Source organism: Aspergillus japonicus (genome assembly GCF_003184785.1).
Source record: "Aspergillus japonicus CBS 114.51 unplaced genomic scaffold BO86scaffold_66, whole genome shotgun sequence".
In the NCBI taxonomy this organism is placed as follows: domain Eukaryota; kingdom Fungi; phylum Ascomycota; class Eurotiomycetes; order Eurotiales; family Aspergillaceae; genus Aspergillus; species Aspergillus japonicus.
This window is the reverse complement of record NW_020291703.1, coordinates 149,761-164,158: the sequence shown is the minus strand read 5'-3', so window position 1 is coordinate 164,158 and position 14,398 is coordinate 149,761. Positions and strand designations below refer to the sequence as shown.

Sequence of the window (14,398 nt, the reverse complement as noted above, 5' to 3'; positions counted from 1 at the left end):
CCATGTTTATGCACCAGCCATCGCATTAGCCATCGCACCAGCCACAGCCAAAAATACCCCGCTGAGTCAGCGCTAGTCGCTCGGGTTGCCTGATCGGGCATGGACCACTTGGGGCCTTCTGTTTTGTTGATTCAACGCACGAACACCCAATCTCCCCCCATCTCCACTGCTGTGCACTGCTTTCAGGGGTTGAGGCTCTCTAGTCTCAAGTGCTGTTCGCCTGTTCTCCTCTCCATTGTCTCCATCCTCCTCTGTCCTCGTACTCGTTTACCACTCCCACTCATTCGCTTATGTCCATCCCTATTCGCCCACACTGCTAGCAGGTGCTGGTGCTGGTCCGTGACATCATGATCGAAATCATAAACATCCCATCTAGGGATAACTTCGGAGCAATGCTGCTGCCTGCGGTTCCGATGGAGCTGGCCGACTCACTGCCACTCCGGTCCCAATCACACTCTCTTGCTCGCAAGTTTCTGACCCCTTGGGCATTGCCAGCCGGCAGTCGGCTTCTAGCCGATTAGTGAGCAGCCATGCAGACCCATCTTTCAGCTCAATTTCTTTCGGCCCCAGTGGAGCTGCATCGCCCAAGGCTTTCCGGGGGGTCCGCAGATCGCCTGGTCTTCTCGAAGAATATAAGGGAATTGGGCATTTCGCTTTCGCACCTTTTTCCTTCCTCTTTTCTCGCGACTTGATCTGCCTCTCTCCTCCCCCCTTCACTGGTCAGGTTCCTCCCTGTCCGCGCTCCCCCTGTCGATCATGAAGCTGTCTCTTGCTGTCGCGGCAGCGGCTGGCGTCGTCCAGGCCGCCTCGCTGCCTCCTGCGGCGGTCGAGGTGGCTGTTCGGGCGCTTCCCAATGCCCCCGAGGGCTACACCCCCGACAACGTGACCTGCCCGTCCACCCGCCCCAGCATCCGTGATGCCGACAACCTCTCCACCAACGAGACCGAATGGCTCAAGGTGCGCCGCAATGTCACCCTGCAGCCCATGAAGGACTTCTTGGGGCGGTTGAACCTCAGCGGCTTTGACGTCACCTCCTATCTCAACACCCACGCGAGCAACATCTCCAACATCCCCAACATTGCCGTCGCCGCCTCCGGGGGTGGCTACCGGGCGCTGACTAACGGCGCGGGTGGCCTGAAGGCCTTCGACAGCCGCACGGAGAACTCCACCAACACCGGTCAGCTGGGGGGTCTGCTGCAGTCGGCTACCTATGTGGCTGGTCTGAGTGGTGGTAGCTGGCTGGTCGGGTCGATGTTCGTCAACAACTTCTCCTCTATCAGCGAATTGCAGGCCAGCGACCGGGTCTGGGGTTTCTCCAAGTCTCTGCTCGAGGGCCCTAACTATGACACCATTCAAGTCCTGAGCACCTACGAGTACTGGGACACCATCACCGACCAGGTGGACGGGAAGTCGGGGGCCGGTTTCAACACCTCCTTCTCGGATTACTGGGGCCGTGCCCTTTCCTTCCAGCTGGTCAACTCCTCCAAGGATGACGGCGGTGCTGACTACACCTGGTCCTCCATCTCCCTGATGGACGACTTCAAGAACGGCCAGTACCCCATGCCTATTGTCGTCATGGATGGCCGCAACCCCGGCGAGGTCATCGTTGAGACCAATGCGACGGTCTACGAGGTCAACCCGTGGGAGTTCGGCTCTTGGGATCCGTCTGTCTATGCCTTCGCTCCGTTGCAGTACCTCGGTTCGAGGTTCGAGAACGGCAGCGTGTCGGAGAACGGCACCTGCGTGCGTGGCTTTGACAATGCCGGTTTCATCATGGGCTCCTCCTCCACTCTCTTCAACCAGTTCCTGCTGCAGATCAACAGTACCGACATCCCCACGATCTTCAAGACTGCCTTGACCGACATCCTGGAAGACCTGGGTGAGCGGGGTGACGACATTGCCGTGTACTCCCCCAACCCCTTCTACGGGTACCGTGAGGCCAGCGAGGATTATGCCACCGCTGCCACCTTGGATGTTGTCGATGGTGGTGAGGATCTTGAGAACATCCCGCTGCACCCGCTCATCCAGCCCGACCGTCACGTGGATGTGATTTTTGCTATCGATTCTTCTGCTGACACCGACTCCTACTGGCCCAATGGAACGTCGCTGGTGGCCACCTACCAGCGCAGCTTGAACAGCTCCGGGATCGCCAACGGCACCGTCTTCCCTCCCGTCCCGGATGTGAACACCTTCGTCAACCTGGGCCTGAACAAGCGCCCGACCTTCTTTGGCTGTGACCCGAAGAACCTGTCTGGTCCTGCGCCGCTCGTCGTGTACCTCGCCAACTCGCCGTACACCTACGAGTCGAACTTCTCCACCTTCAAGCTGACCTACTCGGACGAGGAGCGCGACAACGTCATCACCAACGGCTACAATGTGGTCACCCGCGGCAACGGCACCCTCGACTCGAACTGGACCTCTTGTGTTGCCTGCGCCATCCTGCAGCGCTCGACCTACCGCACCAACACCACCCTGCCGGACATCTGCACCACCTGCTTCAACGACTACTGCTGGAACGGCACGACCAACAGCACCGTGCCGTCGGAGTACGAGCCCACCCTGTACCTGACGACCAGCGGCTCGAGTAAGAGTATGCTGCACCGCTCAGCGGCCGGTTTGGCCTTTGCGGTGACTATGTTTTTGGCTTATTAGATGGGAGTGATTTGGGATGGAGACTTCCTGTACAAATGTTGATAGTCCTGGATATCTGTTGATAGTAATAGATCGATGAAGACACGATTGATTTTGGGTAGTGCTTTAGTGGTTGGAGTTGAGGTCCATAACGAATGAAGATTTCGGTGTTATGTCTTTTGAGATCCGGCACGCTTCTACTGACGTCATAAGCCTCGGCACCTCAGATTTGTGTTTCTCAAGGATGTTCTGCTTAATCTGGGATAGTGTTTCATCTCCACGGATGTGTATCCTTTCATTAACCAAGAAAGAGGCACCGGAAATACCCACCCTCAGACATGGTGGCTGGTTTAGTCGGGCAGCCTCGGCCATTGTATATCAAAGTGAGCACGGTACACTTCGAACGTCTTCTAATAAAGCTGATGAAGTGCATCTTGTAGGGATAGGTTCACAACCACCGCACGATCGTCTTCACACACCTTTTGTGAACAAGATCAGACCATGCGACCGACCAGCCATGAGGCCCGCGACAAAGAGTAATGGAACATTTCGGTTGCCGGCATCACCGAACACCACCACAACAAAGGCCTTCCCTATGTTCTCCGTAACAGACAACACATGAGAACACTGAAAGACATCTGCACAAGAGCGTTTTCCTCCCCCAACAAGCAGACATGCGAGATATAAACCCCCTTCTCCGCATATCCCCCTTCCTCGCCCCTCACCCAATATCCCCACATCCACATCAAACCCAACATCCCACAATCAAGAGACACAACCAACCCAAACCAATGTCACACCTCGTCCCCGAGATCCCCTGCTGGCGCGACCGCATCACCAGCCGCCTGCACCCGCTCGGCGACTACGGGCTGCTCGACATCGTGCAGCAAGTCCCGTCGGGCACGGGCACGGACCCGGCACACCCCGTCGACATCCAGACCTTCGTGGCCTTCCTCCGGGGCCGGCCGTTCTTCTGGTTCATCCACGGCCCCAGCACCGACCCGGGCTGGTGCATCACCAAGCTGCTGCTCTTCTGGCGCAGCGCGCTGGCGGACCCCAACTACCGCATCCCGGCGGCGATGATGCTGGCCGGCGGCGGCTGTCTCGGCGGCAACCAGGTCATGTTCTGGACGTTTGAGGCGCGGGGTTCGCACGCCGACGCTGACGCTGACGCTGACGCTGACGCTGACGCTGACGCTGGAGGTGGAGGTGCTGGCCACGGCCAGGCGCAGCGCGTCGCGACCCGGTGGCAGCGCCAGGGCCGCACCCAGTTCGATTGGTGGGCCGATGAGTTCCTCACCACGCGGTTCTTCTCGCATGTGGCGGAGAATGTGAATGCGGTTGTGTGGCCGTCGCCGCCGTTGGGTGCCTCGCAGGATACTGAGGGAGAGGGAGAGGGAGAGAGAGAGGGAGAGGGGGAGTTCGATACTGCTACTACCGCTTCGCGGGAAGGGACGCCGCGGCCGCTTGAACCCATTGCGGGGGATGCGGGTGGGTATTCATCTACCGACCCGGAGGATCGTGGCTCTGCTAACGCTCGTGGAAGGGCATCCCAGGCGACGCGCGCGAACACGGTCTGAATGATACCGACGACGATGTCCGCTGCGGCGTCGGAGACGTGGCATAGTTGCGCGTCCACGGAATACTTCTCGGCGGAGTCGAAAGGAGGGTAGACGATAGATCGGTGTTCTGGATGGCTCAGCTCCAGCGCCCTAGGGCTCTGGGCTCGAGAGTTGGTACTCCGCGCTGTGATTGGTGTTTTCTTACGAAATAGAATTCAAACTTCTGGTTTACATGTGTACGCACTTTGCTGTGACATTCCTGGTTTATCCTTGATACAGTTCATAGGCTTCGCATTCGAATCTTGTTTGTTACTGGGAGATTGTCGGATAGTGGGGACTGGGGTTCGATACACACACCACGCCGTCTGCGCAGTTTGGAAGAAAAAGGGAAGAGGGAAGAAAAGCGAAGACATGATTACAAGCAGTGCCGGTTCATAACTGTCAGCGTCGCTCATCCGGCCACGTGATTCCAAACTGGAAGGCCTTTTCCCACCTTGTTTATATGCGGCAACGTAGCTAGTCCAACCAACCAACCAACCAACCCGACCACTAAGAAAATTAAGAACCACGTTCCAGAAAGCCTACCCTGAGACCTCAAATCGCCGATGATAACCAAACATTCTGACCAGGAACCGGCCGGCCAGTATGCTAGGGGTGCGGGGCGATCTAGCCCTCAAGCTCCTGCAGGATAGACAACAAGGTAGCCTGCTTGCGGGCCGGGGGTTGGTACTTCTGCGGGTAGCTATCCCGAGCGGAGCAGGAGCGATCAGCCCTGGCGAGACGGCAGCCGGCGCAGCACGCACCCCAGTAGCCGGGCAGGTGGAACGCGTCGCGGAACACCGCACCAGTGTCGTGCGTGCAGGGGTCGCGACAGAGAATACCGCGGCTGGCAAGCAGAAGGGCATCGACTAGGCGGGAGGAAGGGGATCGGAGCTAGAGGGGGGCGAAAAAGGCCAGGACATCACATTAACAGTGTTGGGTAGGGTAGGGCTAGAGGACGGACCTGATCCACGGAGATACTGTCCTGCGCGAGCCAGAACTGGAAGACCGGGAACATGTAGACCGCCCGCTGGGTGTCGTTGGTCAACATGGCCGCCAGGGCGCGGTGACCGAAGGCCGTCATGCGCACGAGATCATAGGGCTGGCCGGCGGGATTCGTTTCCGCTGATGTCTCAACCACCGAGAAAAACTGCTTCGAGTCGGGACAGACCGTATTCGGATCATACGGAACCAGCTCGGGGCAAAGGCCGGGACCGGGTGCAGCCATGTCAGAAGGGCCAGACTCAACGGCCGGGAGCTCAATGCTCATGGCGATCAAAGTAGTCAGATATTGGGAAGGGGGGGCTGGGAGAGGCGGGAAGAAGCTGGACGGAGCTGGACGGAGCTGGACGGAGCTGGACGGAGTTGGACGGAGCGGGACGAAGCTGGAGCCCGAAGAGAACTGTAGACCGCGGTGTACAGCGGGGTGCCGGTGCGGAAGGATTGCTTGTACAATGGTGTACTAAGCCTGATGGGAAGAAAGACCGAGAAGTTGACAGAGGAGAGGAGGAGGGGAGGAGGGGAGGAGGCGAAGATGGATTAAATAGATGAGAAGCGGCGGACGGAAAACCAGACTGGGTGCCTTGTTGGGAAGTGAATGCTTTATCTGAAAGCAGTCCCTCTACAAAAACCTGGTTCCCTAGTGTTTCTTTTCTTGATAGCTGCACCACCCAGTAGGTAAGACCGTCTAGCAGGGCGAACAATACCTCTAGTTGATTTTGACCATGTCCCTGGCTTACTCTTCGTTGGAAAGCCCTTAAAACCTCACCATATTACCATCACCATTATTATGATCTTATTGTATAGCCTCACACCTGGCGTTCACAGCTTCGAGGGCAACTCTGAACATGCGATGATTCCTTTCGTGTGCTTGGCTCATCAAGCCTCCTCAGTCCTCAATGTCCTCCGGGTCTGAATTTTTGTAACTCTCTCGCTTGTGTAAGGGACACGCACGCTCGTCCAACATGGGAATTCAAGTCAGGCGGAAATGACCTCGCTTCAGGAGAGTGTCGCTGCACTGCGTCGAGCTCTAGCGACAGCAGTGGCTCACGATACTGGAGTTCGAGACAAGATTCAGAACTTGGTGGGCGATATCAGACTAAGCTTCCTTGGGTGTCCGTTCTAGTCTTATCCTGGATGCGCTGCGGTTCGAAGGGATGTACGAAAGGTTCAATAACGTCGATGCGGCACATGATGCCACGTTCACGTGGCTGTTAGGAAGCCAAACAAGAAACTGGACCACCAAAATCCCGACTCCCAGGAGGCTCTCCACGAACGAGCCCGCCGCAGGTTCATTGGCTGGTTTGAAGAGGGCGACGGCATATTTCATATTTCCGGAAAGCCAGGGTCGGGCAAGTCCACTCTGATGAAGTACATCTGCCAAGATAAGGCAACGGAAAAGCATCTCGAGCTGTGGTCGACAAACAAATCCCTGGTGCTAGCCAGATTCTTCTTTTGGAAGCACGGCCGGATGCTTCAGAAGAGCTTTCGCGGGCTGGTGCGAGAGGGCTGATGCATTCTATTCTGTCTCCATGGCTGGAGCTCATACCTCTGCTGTTTCCCAAACAATCGCAGGCTGCCTTGAGCGGGTCATGACCAGTAATCGATGATGACCATGAGGTGTTTGCGGCATTTCGCAAGTTGAGAGAAACGGACAGTGTTTATCTTACCCATACGATAGCCATTCTTATTGGCGGCATAGGCGAGTTTGAAGGGGACCGTGTCCAAACGATCACGGGATACTTGAAGCAGAGAGATTCCCTGCGCAACCCGTCCAAGTACGACTCCACCATCTCAACGGCGAGTATTTCTGTTCGCAGCCGGTATTTCACGCGACAACGCTGGCGTCCTCCCTGCCCCTCACCGTTTTATTCCTACTCTATGGTGGCAATCCACGAACCTACTATGCGCTATCTTACGAGCCCCGTCGGGATGGAAGGCGAAGACAAACATCCGCCACGGTCTCGGTACCAACGGGCGACCCTCAAGGTAACCTACAGTCTTTGGAGCTTGGAGCTCCGGGACGAAACACTTTTGGCGCAGGGAAGTCGGTGGCTCACTTGTCTTACCGAGAAGTTTGGGACCCGCATCTCCTTGCGACAACTTCTGGAAGTCCTGTTCCCTGCTCAATTTGTCACTGCCTTGCAGGAGCTAGTTGATTGGCATCGTGCACATGAGGAGACACTGACTTCAGAACAGCTGGTGGAGATGCGAGAGCTCTTTGGACCGAAGGTGCAGCCTTTGCTCACTCTGGAGGCTATTGAGGAGCTGTATCGGGAGGAGCAGTCGGGCTGACAGTGTTTGCAGCATGGGTGTTTTGAGGACGGAGCGCTGACTGAAGGATATACGCGGATTTCCATCTCCAGATGCGCGAGATGAGAATCACTGTGCGACTTTGGGTTAAGGGTGGGTGAGCAAGGAAGAAGGGAAGTGGCTGGTTATGGCTGGATTTCTTGACTTAGAGTGGTTTCCATATAGACTATCTAGTAGATATCAACGTGGCTTCTAGCAGGTGGTGTGGAGAGTATCCGTACAGTGCAACAATATACACCATCGCAGAAAGTCCAGTGGTCGAGGCTCGCCATTGGTGTTGGGGATGACGCCAAACGATGTTTCGTTCCCTTCCCCGCCCGAGATCGCCGCTGCCGACCGGGAAATGAACCCCTCACTCATCTTATCATCTCCAACCACCTCATCTTCATTCTTCTTCCACCATGACTGTAGATACACCCTCATTCACCGCTATCCCAATCCTTGACTATGCTCTCGTCACTGCTCCCACCACAAAGCCCCAGTTCCTCGCCGATCTGCGCCATGCGCTGGTCCACGTGGGCTTCTTCTACCTCGTCAACGCCCCGATCGCGCCCGCCGTCCGCGACGAGCTGATCAAACAAACCACCGCCATCTTCGATCTACCGCTCGAGAAAAAGCTGGAGATTGAGATGGTCAACAGCAAACACTTCCTGGGATACTCGCGACTAGGGGCCGAAACCACCGCGCGTCAGACCGACTACCGCGAACAATTCGATGTGCGTGCCGATACATCATGAAGTTCCTGTACTGTATGTATGGACATACACCACTGACCAGTCTCGCCAGTTTGCGACCGAGCTCCCTGCCCCAAGTCCAGACGCCCCCCTTTACCGCAACATCCGCGGCCCCAACCAGGTACATTTCTACCTTCAACCCAGTGTAACCACCCAACTAACTGCACAGTGGCCCGACGAATCCGCCATCCCGGGCTTCCGCCGCGCCGTCGAGGCCTACCTGGCCGAAACCCATCCCCTAGCCGCCGCCTTCCGGGGCCTCATCTCCGAAGCGCTCGACATGGCGCCCACGGCCCTCGACCGCTTCTTCGAGGACCCGATCCAGCAGAAGCTCAAGCTGATCAAGTACCCGCCTCCCCGCGATGCGTCCGAATCCCAAGGCGTGGGCGCGCACAAGGACTCGGAGTTCCTCACGTTCCTGCTGCAGGCCACGCCGCACACGGGGCTGGAGGTGCAGAACAAGGCCGGGGAGTGGGTGGCGGCGGCGCCGCTGCCGGGGTCGCTGGTCGTGAACATCGGGCGCGCGCTCGAGGCGATCACGGGCGGCGTGTGCACGGCGACGACGCACCGGGTGAATTTGGCCAGGGAGAATTTCGTCGACGCACAAGGAACGTCCCTCGGGCCGCGCTTCTCCATCCCCGTGTTCCAGGGGATGAGCCTGGATCTGTCGGCGGAGAGCGGGGCCCGCGCCCTGGCGATCCCGGCGCATATCCGGGCGCTGGTGCGCGACGAGACGGTGCGGTCGGACGCGGAGGCGACGTTCAACCGCATCTTCCAGGGGAGGGTGGGCGAGGGCACGCTGATCCATCGGGTCATGAGCCATCAGGATGTGGGGCGGCGGTGGTATCCTGCGTTGCTGGACTGGGCGCTGGCGGAGTATGAGAAGTAGTCACCTTCCAAGACCACTTTAGGAGAGAGAACGTCCCGTGCAGTGGAGTACAGTACAGTACAGTACAGAAAAAGGCAATGGTCGATCATCCGCCACCTGTCAGTTGGCCCGATCAGCTGGTGGTCCCGGCATCGGTCTGAAACTAGGGTTCGTATTGCGAGGTTAAGCTGCGCCTGCTCGTATTTCTGGGCTAGTTGGACCCAATCAGAAGCGCGAACTTCCCGCGATCGACGTCCCTGCGCTTGCCCCGTGCCCAGCATGCGTGGTGGACTGGGCTAGCTAATTTAAGTCGCTTGCTGTCTCCGTATACTTATACTCCCATGCCCCTCTGACTTTTTCTTTCTTTCTTTCTTTCTTTCTTTCTTCCTTTAATGTGAAGGAGTGAATACTATGGCCCAGCCCGCCAGCCACGGGGGCGTATTCCCCCGCGCAAAGAGCGGCCAATGCCGCGCCCACCACGCCTTCTCCAGCAGCACCGCGCGCATCACCATCGTCTGCTACGCGGTCTACCTTGTCCTGTTCCTGGGGCTGTTCTTCTTCACCGCCGCGCGGTTTCTCACCAGCGAGGACAAGCGTAAATCGATAGCGCAGTGGCTGCTCCTCGCCCTCGCCGTAACATTCATGCTGCTGTACGCAGGGCCCCACCCCCTCTCCCAACTCAAACCACCCTAATCGAATCAACGAGACGCAGCGCCCAAACCCTGGCAGTAATCATGACCACCCTGAGCGAATGCGCCGTCCTCACCCCGGCCGACACCACGCAGGCCCTCCTCCCGATAACCTGGCTCCTCGCCCTCGGCAAACTCGCCCTCTTCGCCCTGATCCTCCTCCCGCTCTGTCGCCGGCTGCACCACGGCGCAAGCCACAAGACCATCGATCGGTGGATCCGCATCCCGCATTCCGTCCTGATAGCGGTGCTGGCGGGGTTGCTGCTCGCCGCACTAGCGGTGCAGACGCGTCTCGTCGAGCGCATCGTCCACCCCACGCGGTATCCGTTCGCCGAGCTGCAGCGCTGGCAGCGCACGGAGAAGCGGCTGTGGGTGGCCGTGTTCGTGGTCGAGGTGCTGGGCATGAGTCTGGCGGCGGCCCGCATGGGCTGGGCCGTGTGCTCGGCGCGCCATTTGCGCCGTGGGGTGCGTTGTCCTCCTTCCTCCCTCCTTCCCTTCGTTTCTGCCTTCGTTTCTGCATTCCTGTCTTTCCCTGTGGTGTCCTGGGACGTTCGAGAGACCACATACTGTTTGATCTTACTGGGGTTATTTGGTGGTAGGCTCTGCTAACGTCCGACAGGAACTCGGCATCTTCATCCCCCTCCTGATCGTCTCGTCGGTGGGGCTGGCCCTGACGGATCTGGTCGGGTACGTGGAGGGCCCTGCATTCCGGACAGCTGCCACCGTCGAGCAGGAGCGGAACATCGTGAGCGGCCAGCAGGCCCGGATGTACGTCGAGTACTTCTTCTACGCCGGGACGGTGCTCGCCGCGGGAGTGGTGGTCGCGTCGCGGCGCTTGGGGACGGCCGCGCGGGCGAGTATGTCCAGTGTGCGGGCGAAGGGGTAGTATCTACCATACTATACTTTATATCTTAATCTTAAATACTAGATTTGCCGTCCTGGGGGAGAGCCCCCGGACCCCCCTTTTTTTCAACTTTCTGGTGAGGCTTATCTGTAGTAGCATTACATAGTTTTAAGTATAATATTGATAATTATTATGTATTATAAACTATACTCACCAGAATGCGCTTTTCCAGGAAGACTGAAAGAAAGGGGGGTCCGGGGGTTCTCCCCCGGAACAGTATATTCCCCAGTATTCAAGATTAAGTATTTACCAGGAAGCTGAAAAGAAGGGGGTTCCAGGGGTTCTCCCCTGGGATGGTATATTCCCCAGCACTCAGGACTGAGCATTTACCAGGAAGCTGAAAAGAAGGGGGGTCCGGGGGTTCTCCCCCGGGACGGTATGCTCCCAACAACCCTAATCTTAAGTGCTTGGGGGTGTACCGTTCCGGGGGAGAACCCCCGGAACCCCCCTTTTTTCAAATTCCTGGTAACACTCAATGAAAAACCCTGAATCAATTAAGATGACCGTCAATGCTACAACAAAAACTACATTAACCACTACACAATGACCCCCAATCCAGCTAAGCACGCGAAGCACCTAAGCACTCCCCCAATCCACGACCGCATCCTCCCCGGCCTTCTCTCGGATCAGCCGGTGGCTGAGATCCCACAGCGCGGCGCCCAGCACCGGATCCGACGCCTGGCCGGTCTCCTTGCCGGGCTGCGCGACATCGCTGAAATAATACCCGTTCCAGCCGTTGCGCTCGACCTCGGGGCTGGTCGCCGCCCACAGCGCGCTGAACGAGCCCTGCTCGACGTTGCGGCCCGCCGCCAGCATCACCTTGGTCAGCAGGTTCCCGACGATCCCGGGGTACGCGTCCTTCCACTGCTGCTGCATCGCCGTGTTCACCTGTCCTGATCAGCACCACTGGCACACTTTCAACCACCCAGCCAGCGAATAGGGGAACGTACCGCGCCAGGATGCACCGACAGCGCATAGATGTTATCCCCGTTGGGCTTGATCACCCGGTCCAGCAGCCCGTACTTCACCCCGAGGATGATCGCCAGCTTGGTGCGGCCGTAGAGCTGCGTGTTGCCGACCTCCGGGTTGTTCAGCTCGGCGAGCGAGGCGAAGTGCACGTTGGGCGGGGCGTTGCGGTGCTGCTCCGAGGACTCGAAGACGATGCGCGGCGCCGGGGTGTCGGGCAGGTTCGACGTCTTGCGGAGCAGCGGGTAGAGCTGGTTGACCACGTAGAACTGGCCCAGCCAGTTGACCTGGAAGTGGCGGTCGATGCCGTCGGCCGTCTCGCCGTATTGGTTGGCGTTGATGCCGGCGGAGAGGATGAGCTGAGCCGCGTGCCAGGGCAGGTGGTTAGTGGCGTCTCTCGCCATGCCAGTGAAGTGACAATGGCTACAGGAATGGTTGGGGCAGTGGGTGTGGGTCTACCAGATCTAAACGCTCTTCTCGCTGGCGGATCCCCTCGAATACCTCCCGCACCTCCTTCAGGTTGCCCATGTCGCAGGACACCCATTCGATCTGGGCGCCCTCGCCGGCTTCCTTCTTGATGGATTCAATGGCCGACTGCCCCTGTTCCTCTTTGCGGTTGACCATGAGGACGCGGGCGCCGTTGAGGACGAAGGCGCGGGCGACCTCGTAGCTACATTCTTCGCTCAGCATGATCAATTGATGATTGATAATCGGGGTCGCTTACCCGATCCCCAAGGCACCGCCGGTGACGAGCGCCACGCGACCGGTGAGGTCGTGGATCTCTTTTCTGGGGCCGATGATGGGCTGGAGGACTGACTGCATTATGACTATGTATGAATGTGTATGTGCTGAAGAATGAAACTAGAGGGTTGGGGGTGTTGGCGGCATATCTAAATAGGCGGGTGTCAACACGGCGTAAGTATGATATCAGCCCTGCCGGCATCCACTTTTCCTGTTCGGGCCAGCTTCCATCTGCGAAACAGGGCACCCTGACGGTACGAGGTAGACAAGTGCTGCATATGGTGATTATTGCACTATCAGCTTCCTGGTAATACCCAGTTCTAAATACTAGAATTTACCGTCCCGGGGGAGAACCCCCGGACCCCCCTTTTTTTCAACTTCCTGGTAATACTCAGTTTTAAATACTATAAAATTTCACTGTCGCACTGCCATGGATGGCATTCACGTGTATGGTTGATCAACACTGATCTCACCAAGGGCGTTAAGATAAGAGCTACCCCACCTACGTCATCACCAGCAACCAGCGCAGTTCCTTTTTATTGCTCATCTCATCTCCAACAATCGTCCACAGACATCTCTCAAACCCCATCCCATCCCATCCCATCCCCTGCACCCACAACCACCACCATGTTCACCAGCAACAAAGCCCCAACCCACAACCACCGCCTCCGCATCACCGCCGGCCCGCGCTACGACCCCCAAACCCACCAACTCGTGCACGTCAACGGACCCTCGCCCATCCGCATCCGCAGCCCGCACCTCACCGCCGACATCTGGGTGCGCATCAAGGAGTACACCGGTACTGCCCCTTTCTCCCATCCAGGCCACAATCCACTCCACAATCCACGCAATAGAAACAAGAAGCAAAAAAAAAAAAAAGAAAAGGAAAACCACCCACCGATTCTAACACAGAAAGTGCAGGCTACCCCGACTCCTCCCCGAAATCCCACCCCTACTTCACGCACCCCGCCACCTCCGCCAACCGCTACAGCATCACCCTCTCGCTGACCTTCCACCAAGACCTCAACGGGGATGACCTCCTCTTCGGCAACGACTTCGACCACCCGATCCGCGACTACCTCCCGCCCGGCTTCGGCGCCGCCTTCAAGGTCGTGAAGACAATGCTCGACCCCTCCATCGACGGCGACGCGTACGCCGACAAACCCTACCTATACAGCCCGGCGCTAGCATCGTGGAACCAGTTCCGGATTGGGGAGGCGATCTCCCCCGCCCGCGGTGAAACCAAGACAGCGCCGGGCGCGGATCCGCTTGTCCTGGAGGGGGCGGAGGGGTCCGGGGCGGAGGTGCGGGAACGATACGGGCTGCCGGGGGAGGCGGCGGCGCGGACGAAGCATTTCCGCGACGAGGAGAGGCGGCGGGGGTTTGTGTTCGAGGCGGGGAGAGTGTACGAGGCGGACTTTGGGAATCCGTATCTGGATTTTGAGGGTGTGTTCCAGTTATATCCCCCCCCCCCCTTCTTTGTCTTAGGGTTGGAGTATGGGTGGGTGGGAAGGAGAAGCTGAGCTGACGGCGCCAGAATTCGCGATCCACGTCCCCGGCATCACTCTGAACATCAGCAAGTATGTCAGCGAGAAGAACAACGTGCTGCGCTACGTGCTGAAGAACCGCGCCACCGGGCAGGAGTACCTCGTGATCGGGTTTACGGTGGTGCTGGACGGGGCGGACGAGACGCCCGAAGGCGCGGATGAGGTCGATTAGACGTCCACCACGGCCCCGCAATCCGAGTACTAGATTTACCGTCCCGGGGGAGAACCCCCGGACCCCCCTTTTTTTCAGCTTCCTGGGAAAGCTCATCCTGGTAAACCTACAGTGTACTACGTAATAAATATAGTGTCAGATCTAGACTGTTTAGTGCTACTACAGAATACCTTACCAGGAAGCTGAAAAAAAGGGGGGTCCGGGGGTTCTCCCCCGGAACGGTAAACTCTAGT

General features: G+C 57.9%; 8 protein-coding genes across 8 annotated transcripts; 6 read left to right on the top strand and 2 right to left on the bottom strand.

Annotated features, from left to right (window-relative positions):
* Positions 1-554: 554 nt before the first annotated feature.
* On the top strand, positions 555-2,705 carry BO86DRAFT_203869 (uncharacterized protein). The gene has a single exon (XM_025666767.1). It carries the CDS (start codon positions 757-759, stop codon positions 2,650-2,652), a length of 1,896 nt encoding a protein of 631 aa, XP_025523791.1. The 5' UTR covers positions 555-756; the 3' UTR covers positions 2,653-2,705.
* A 478-nt stretch (positions 2,706-3,183) lies between these two features.
* Positions 3,184-4,310, top strand: BO86DRAFT_203871 (uncharacterized protein). The gene has a single exon (XM_025666768.1). The coding sequence runs from the start codon at positions 3,306-3,308 to the stop codon at positions 4,209-4,211; it is 906 nt and encodes a 301-aa protein (XP_025523790.1). The 5' UTR covers positions 3,184-3,305; the 3' UTR covers positions 4,212-4,310.
* Positions 4,311-5,121: 811 nt separating this feature from the next.
* On the bottom strand, positions 5,122-5,508 carry BO86DRAFT_392274 (uncharacterized protein). Its single transcript, XM_025672773.1, has one exon. It carries the CDS (start codon positions 5,500-5,502, stop codon positions 5,155-5,157), a length of 348 nt encoding a protein of 115 aa, XP_025523789.1. The 5' UTR covers positions 5,503-5,508; the 3' UTR covers positions 5,122-5,154.
* Positions 5,509-6,763: 1,255 nt separating this feature from the next.
* BO86DRAFT_403314 (uncharacterized protein) lies at positions 6,764-7,526 on the top strand (the record flags this gene model as incomplete). The annotated part of the gene is made up of 2 exons (XM_025673927.1): positions 6,764-6,830; positions 6,913-7,526. 2 exons carry the CDS (start codon positions 6,764-6,766, stop codon positions 7,524-7,526), a joined length of 681 nt encoding a protein of 226 aa, XP_025523788.1.
* A 383-nt stretch (positions 7,527-7,909) lies between these two features.
* On the top strand, positions 7,910-9,316 carry BO86DRAFT_450718 (isopenicillin N synthase family dioxygenase). The gene is made up of 3 exons (XM_025676812.1): positions 7,910-8,260; positions 8,331-8,399; positions 8,448-9,316. Exons 1-3 carry the CDS (start codon positions 7,946-7,948, stop codon positions 9,165-9,167), a joined length of 1,104 nt encoding a protein of 367 aa, XP_025523787.1. The 5' UTR covers positions 7,910-7,945; the 3' UTR covers positions 9,168-9,316.
* A 240-nt stretch (positions 9,317-9,556) lies between these two features.
* Positions 9,557-10,819, top strand: BO86DRAFT_458886 (uncharacterized protein; the record flags this gene model as incomplete). The annotated part of the gene is made up of 4 exons (XM_025677323.1): positions 9,557-9,796; positions 9,859-10,300; positions 10,455-10,692; positions 10,764-10,819. Coding segments are annotated over 4 exons (976 nt in total), but the record flags the coding sequence as incomplete, so codon positions are not given.
* Positions 10,820-11,277: 458 nt separating this feature from the next.
* On the bottom strand, positions 11,278-12,537 carry BO86DRAFT_346424 (short chain dehydrogenase/reductase family protein). Its single transcript, XM_025669244.1, has 4 exons — positions 12,430-12,537; positions 12,165-12,375; positions 11,690-12,064; positions 11,278-11,627 (listed from the first exon to the last, which is right to left on the bottom strand). Exons 1-4 carry the CDS (start codon positions 12,525-12,527, stop codon positions 11,316-11,318), a joined length of 996 nt encoding a protein of 331 aa, XP_025523785.1. The 5' UTR covers positions 12,528-12,537; the 3' UTR covers positions 11,278-11,315.
* A 506-nt stretch (positions 12,538-13,043) lies between these two features.
* Positions 13,044-14,193, top strand: BO86DRAFT_346421 (DUF1769 domain-containing protein). The gene is made up of 3 exons (XM_025669243.1): positions 13,044-13,245; positions 13,368-13,892; positions 13,984-14,193. Exons 1-3 carry the CDS (start codon positions 13,074-13,076, stop codon positions 14,163-14,165), a joined length of 879 nt encoding a protein of 292 aa, XP_025523784.1. The 5' UTR covers positions 13,044-13,073; the 3' UTR covers positions 14,166-14,193.
* Positions 14,194-14,398: the final 205 nt, after the last annotated feature.

Excerpts from the sequence above, each read along its gene's own strand:
- BO86DRAFT_203871 (XM_025666768.1), top strand. The coding sequence starts at position 3,306 with ATGCGAGATATAAACCCCCTTCTCCGCATATCCCCCTTCCTCGCCCCT.
- BO86DRAFT_203869 (XM_025666767.1), top strand. The coding sequence starts at position 757 with ATGAAGCTGTCTCTTGCTGTCGCGGCAGCGGCTGGCGTCGTCCAGGCC.
- BO86DRAFT_346421 (XM_025669243.1), top strand. The coding sequence starts at position 13,074 with ATGTTCACCAGCAACAAAGCCCCAACCCACAACCACCGCCTCCGCATC. Across the intron at positions 13,246-13,367 it reads GCGCATCAAGGAGTACACCG|GCTACCCCGACTCCTCCCCG; the intron begins GTACTGCCCCTT and ends CAGAAAGTGCAG. Across the intron at positions 13,893-13,983 it reads TCCGTATCTGGATTTTGAGG|AATTCGCGATCCACGTCCCC; the intron begins GTGTGTTCCAGT and ends TGACGGCGCCAG.
- BO86DRAFT_450718 (XM_025676812.1), top strand. The coding sequence starts at position 7,946 with ATGACTGTAGATACACCCTCATTCACCGCTATCCCAATCCTTGACTAT. Across the intron at positions 8,261-8,330 it reads ACTACCGCGAACAATTCGAT|TTTGCGACCGAGCTCCCTGC; the intron begins GTGCGTGCCGAT and ends CAGTCTCGCCAG. Across the intron at positions 8,400-8,447 it reads ACATCCGCGGCCCCAACCAG|TGGCCCGACGAATCCGCCAT; the intron begins GTACATTTCTAC and ends CTAACTGCACAG.
- BO86DRAFT_346424 (XM_025669244.1), bottom strand. The coding sequence starts at position 12,527 with ATGCAGTCAGTCCTCCAGCCCATCATCGGCCCCAGAAAAGAGATCCAC. Across the intron at positions 12,065-12,164 it reads GAGAAGAGCGTTTAGATCTG|CTCATCCTCTCCGCCGGCAT; the intron begins GTAGACCCACAC and ends CACGCGGCTCAG. Across the intron at positions 11,628-11,689 it reads TGTCGGTGCATCCTGGCGCG|GTGAACACGGCGATGCAGCA; the intron begins GTACGTTCCCCT and ends TGATCAGGACAG.
- BO86DRAFT_392274 (XM_025672773.1), bottom strand. The coding sequence starts at position 5,502 with ATGAGCATTGAGCTCCCGGCCGTTGAGTCTGGCCCTTCTGACATGGCT.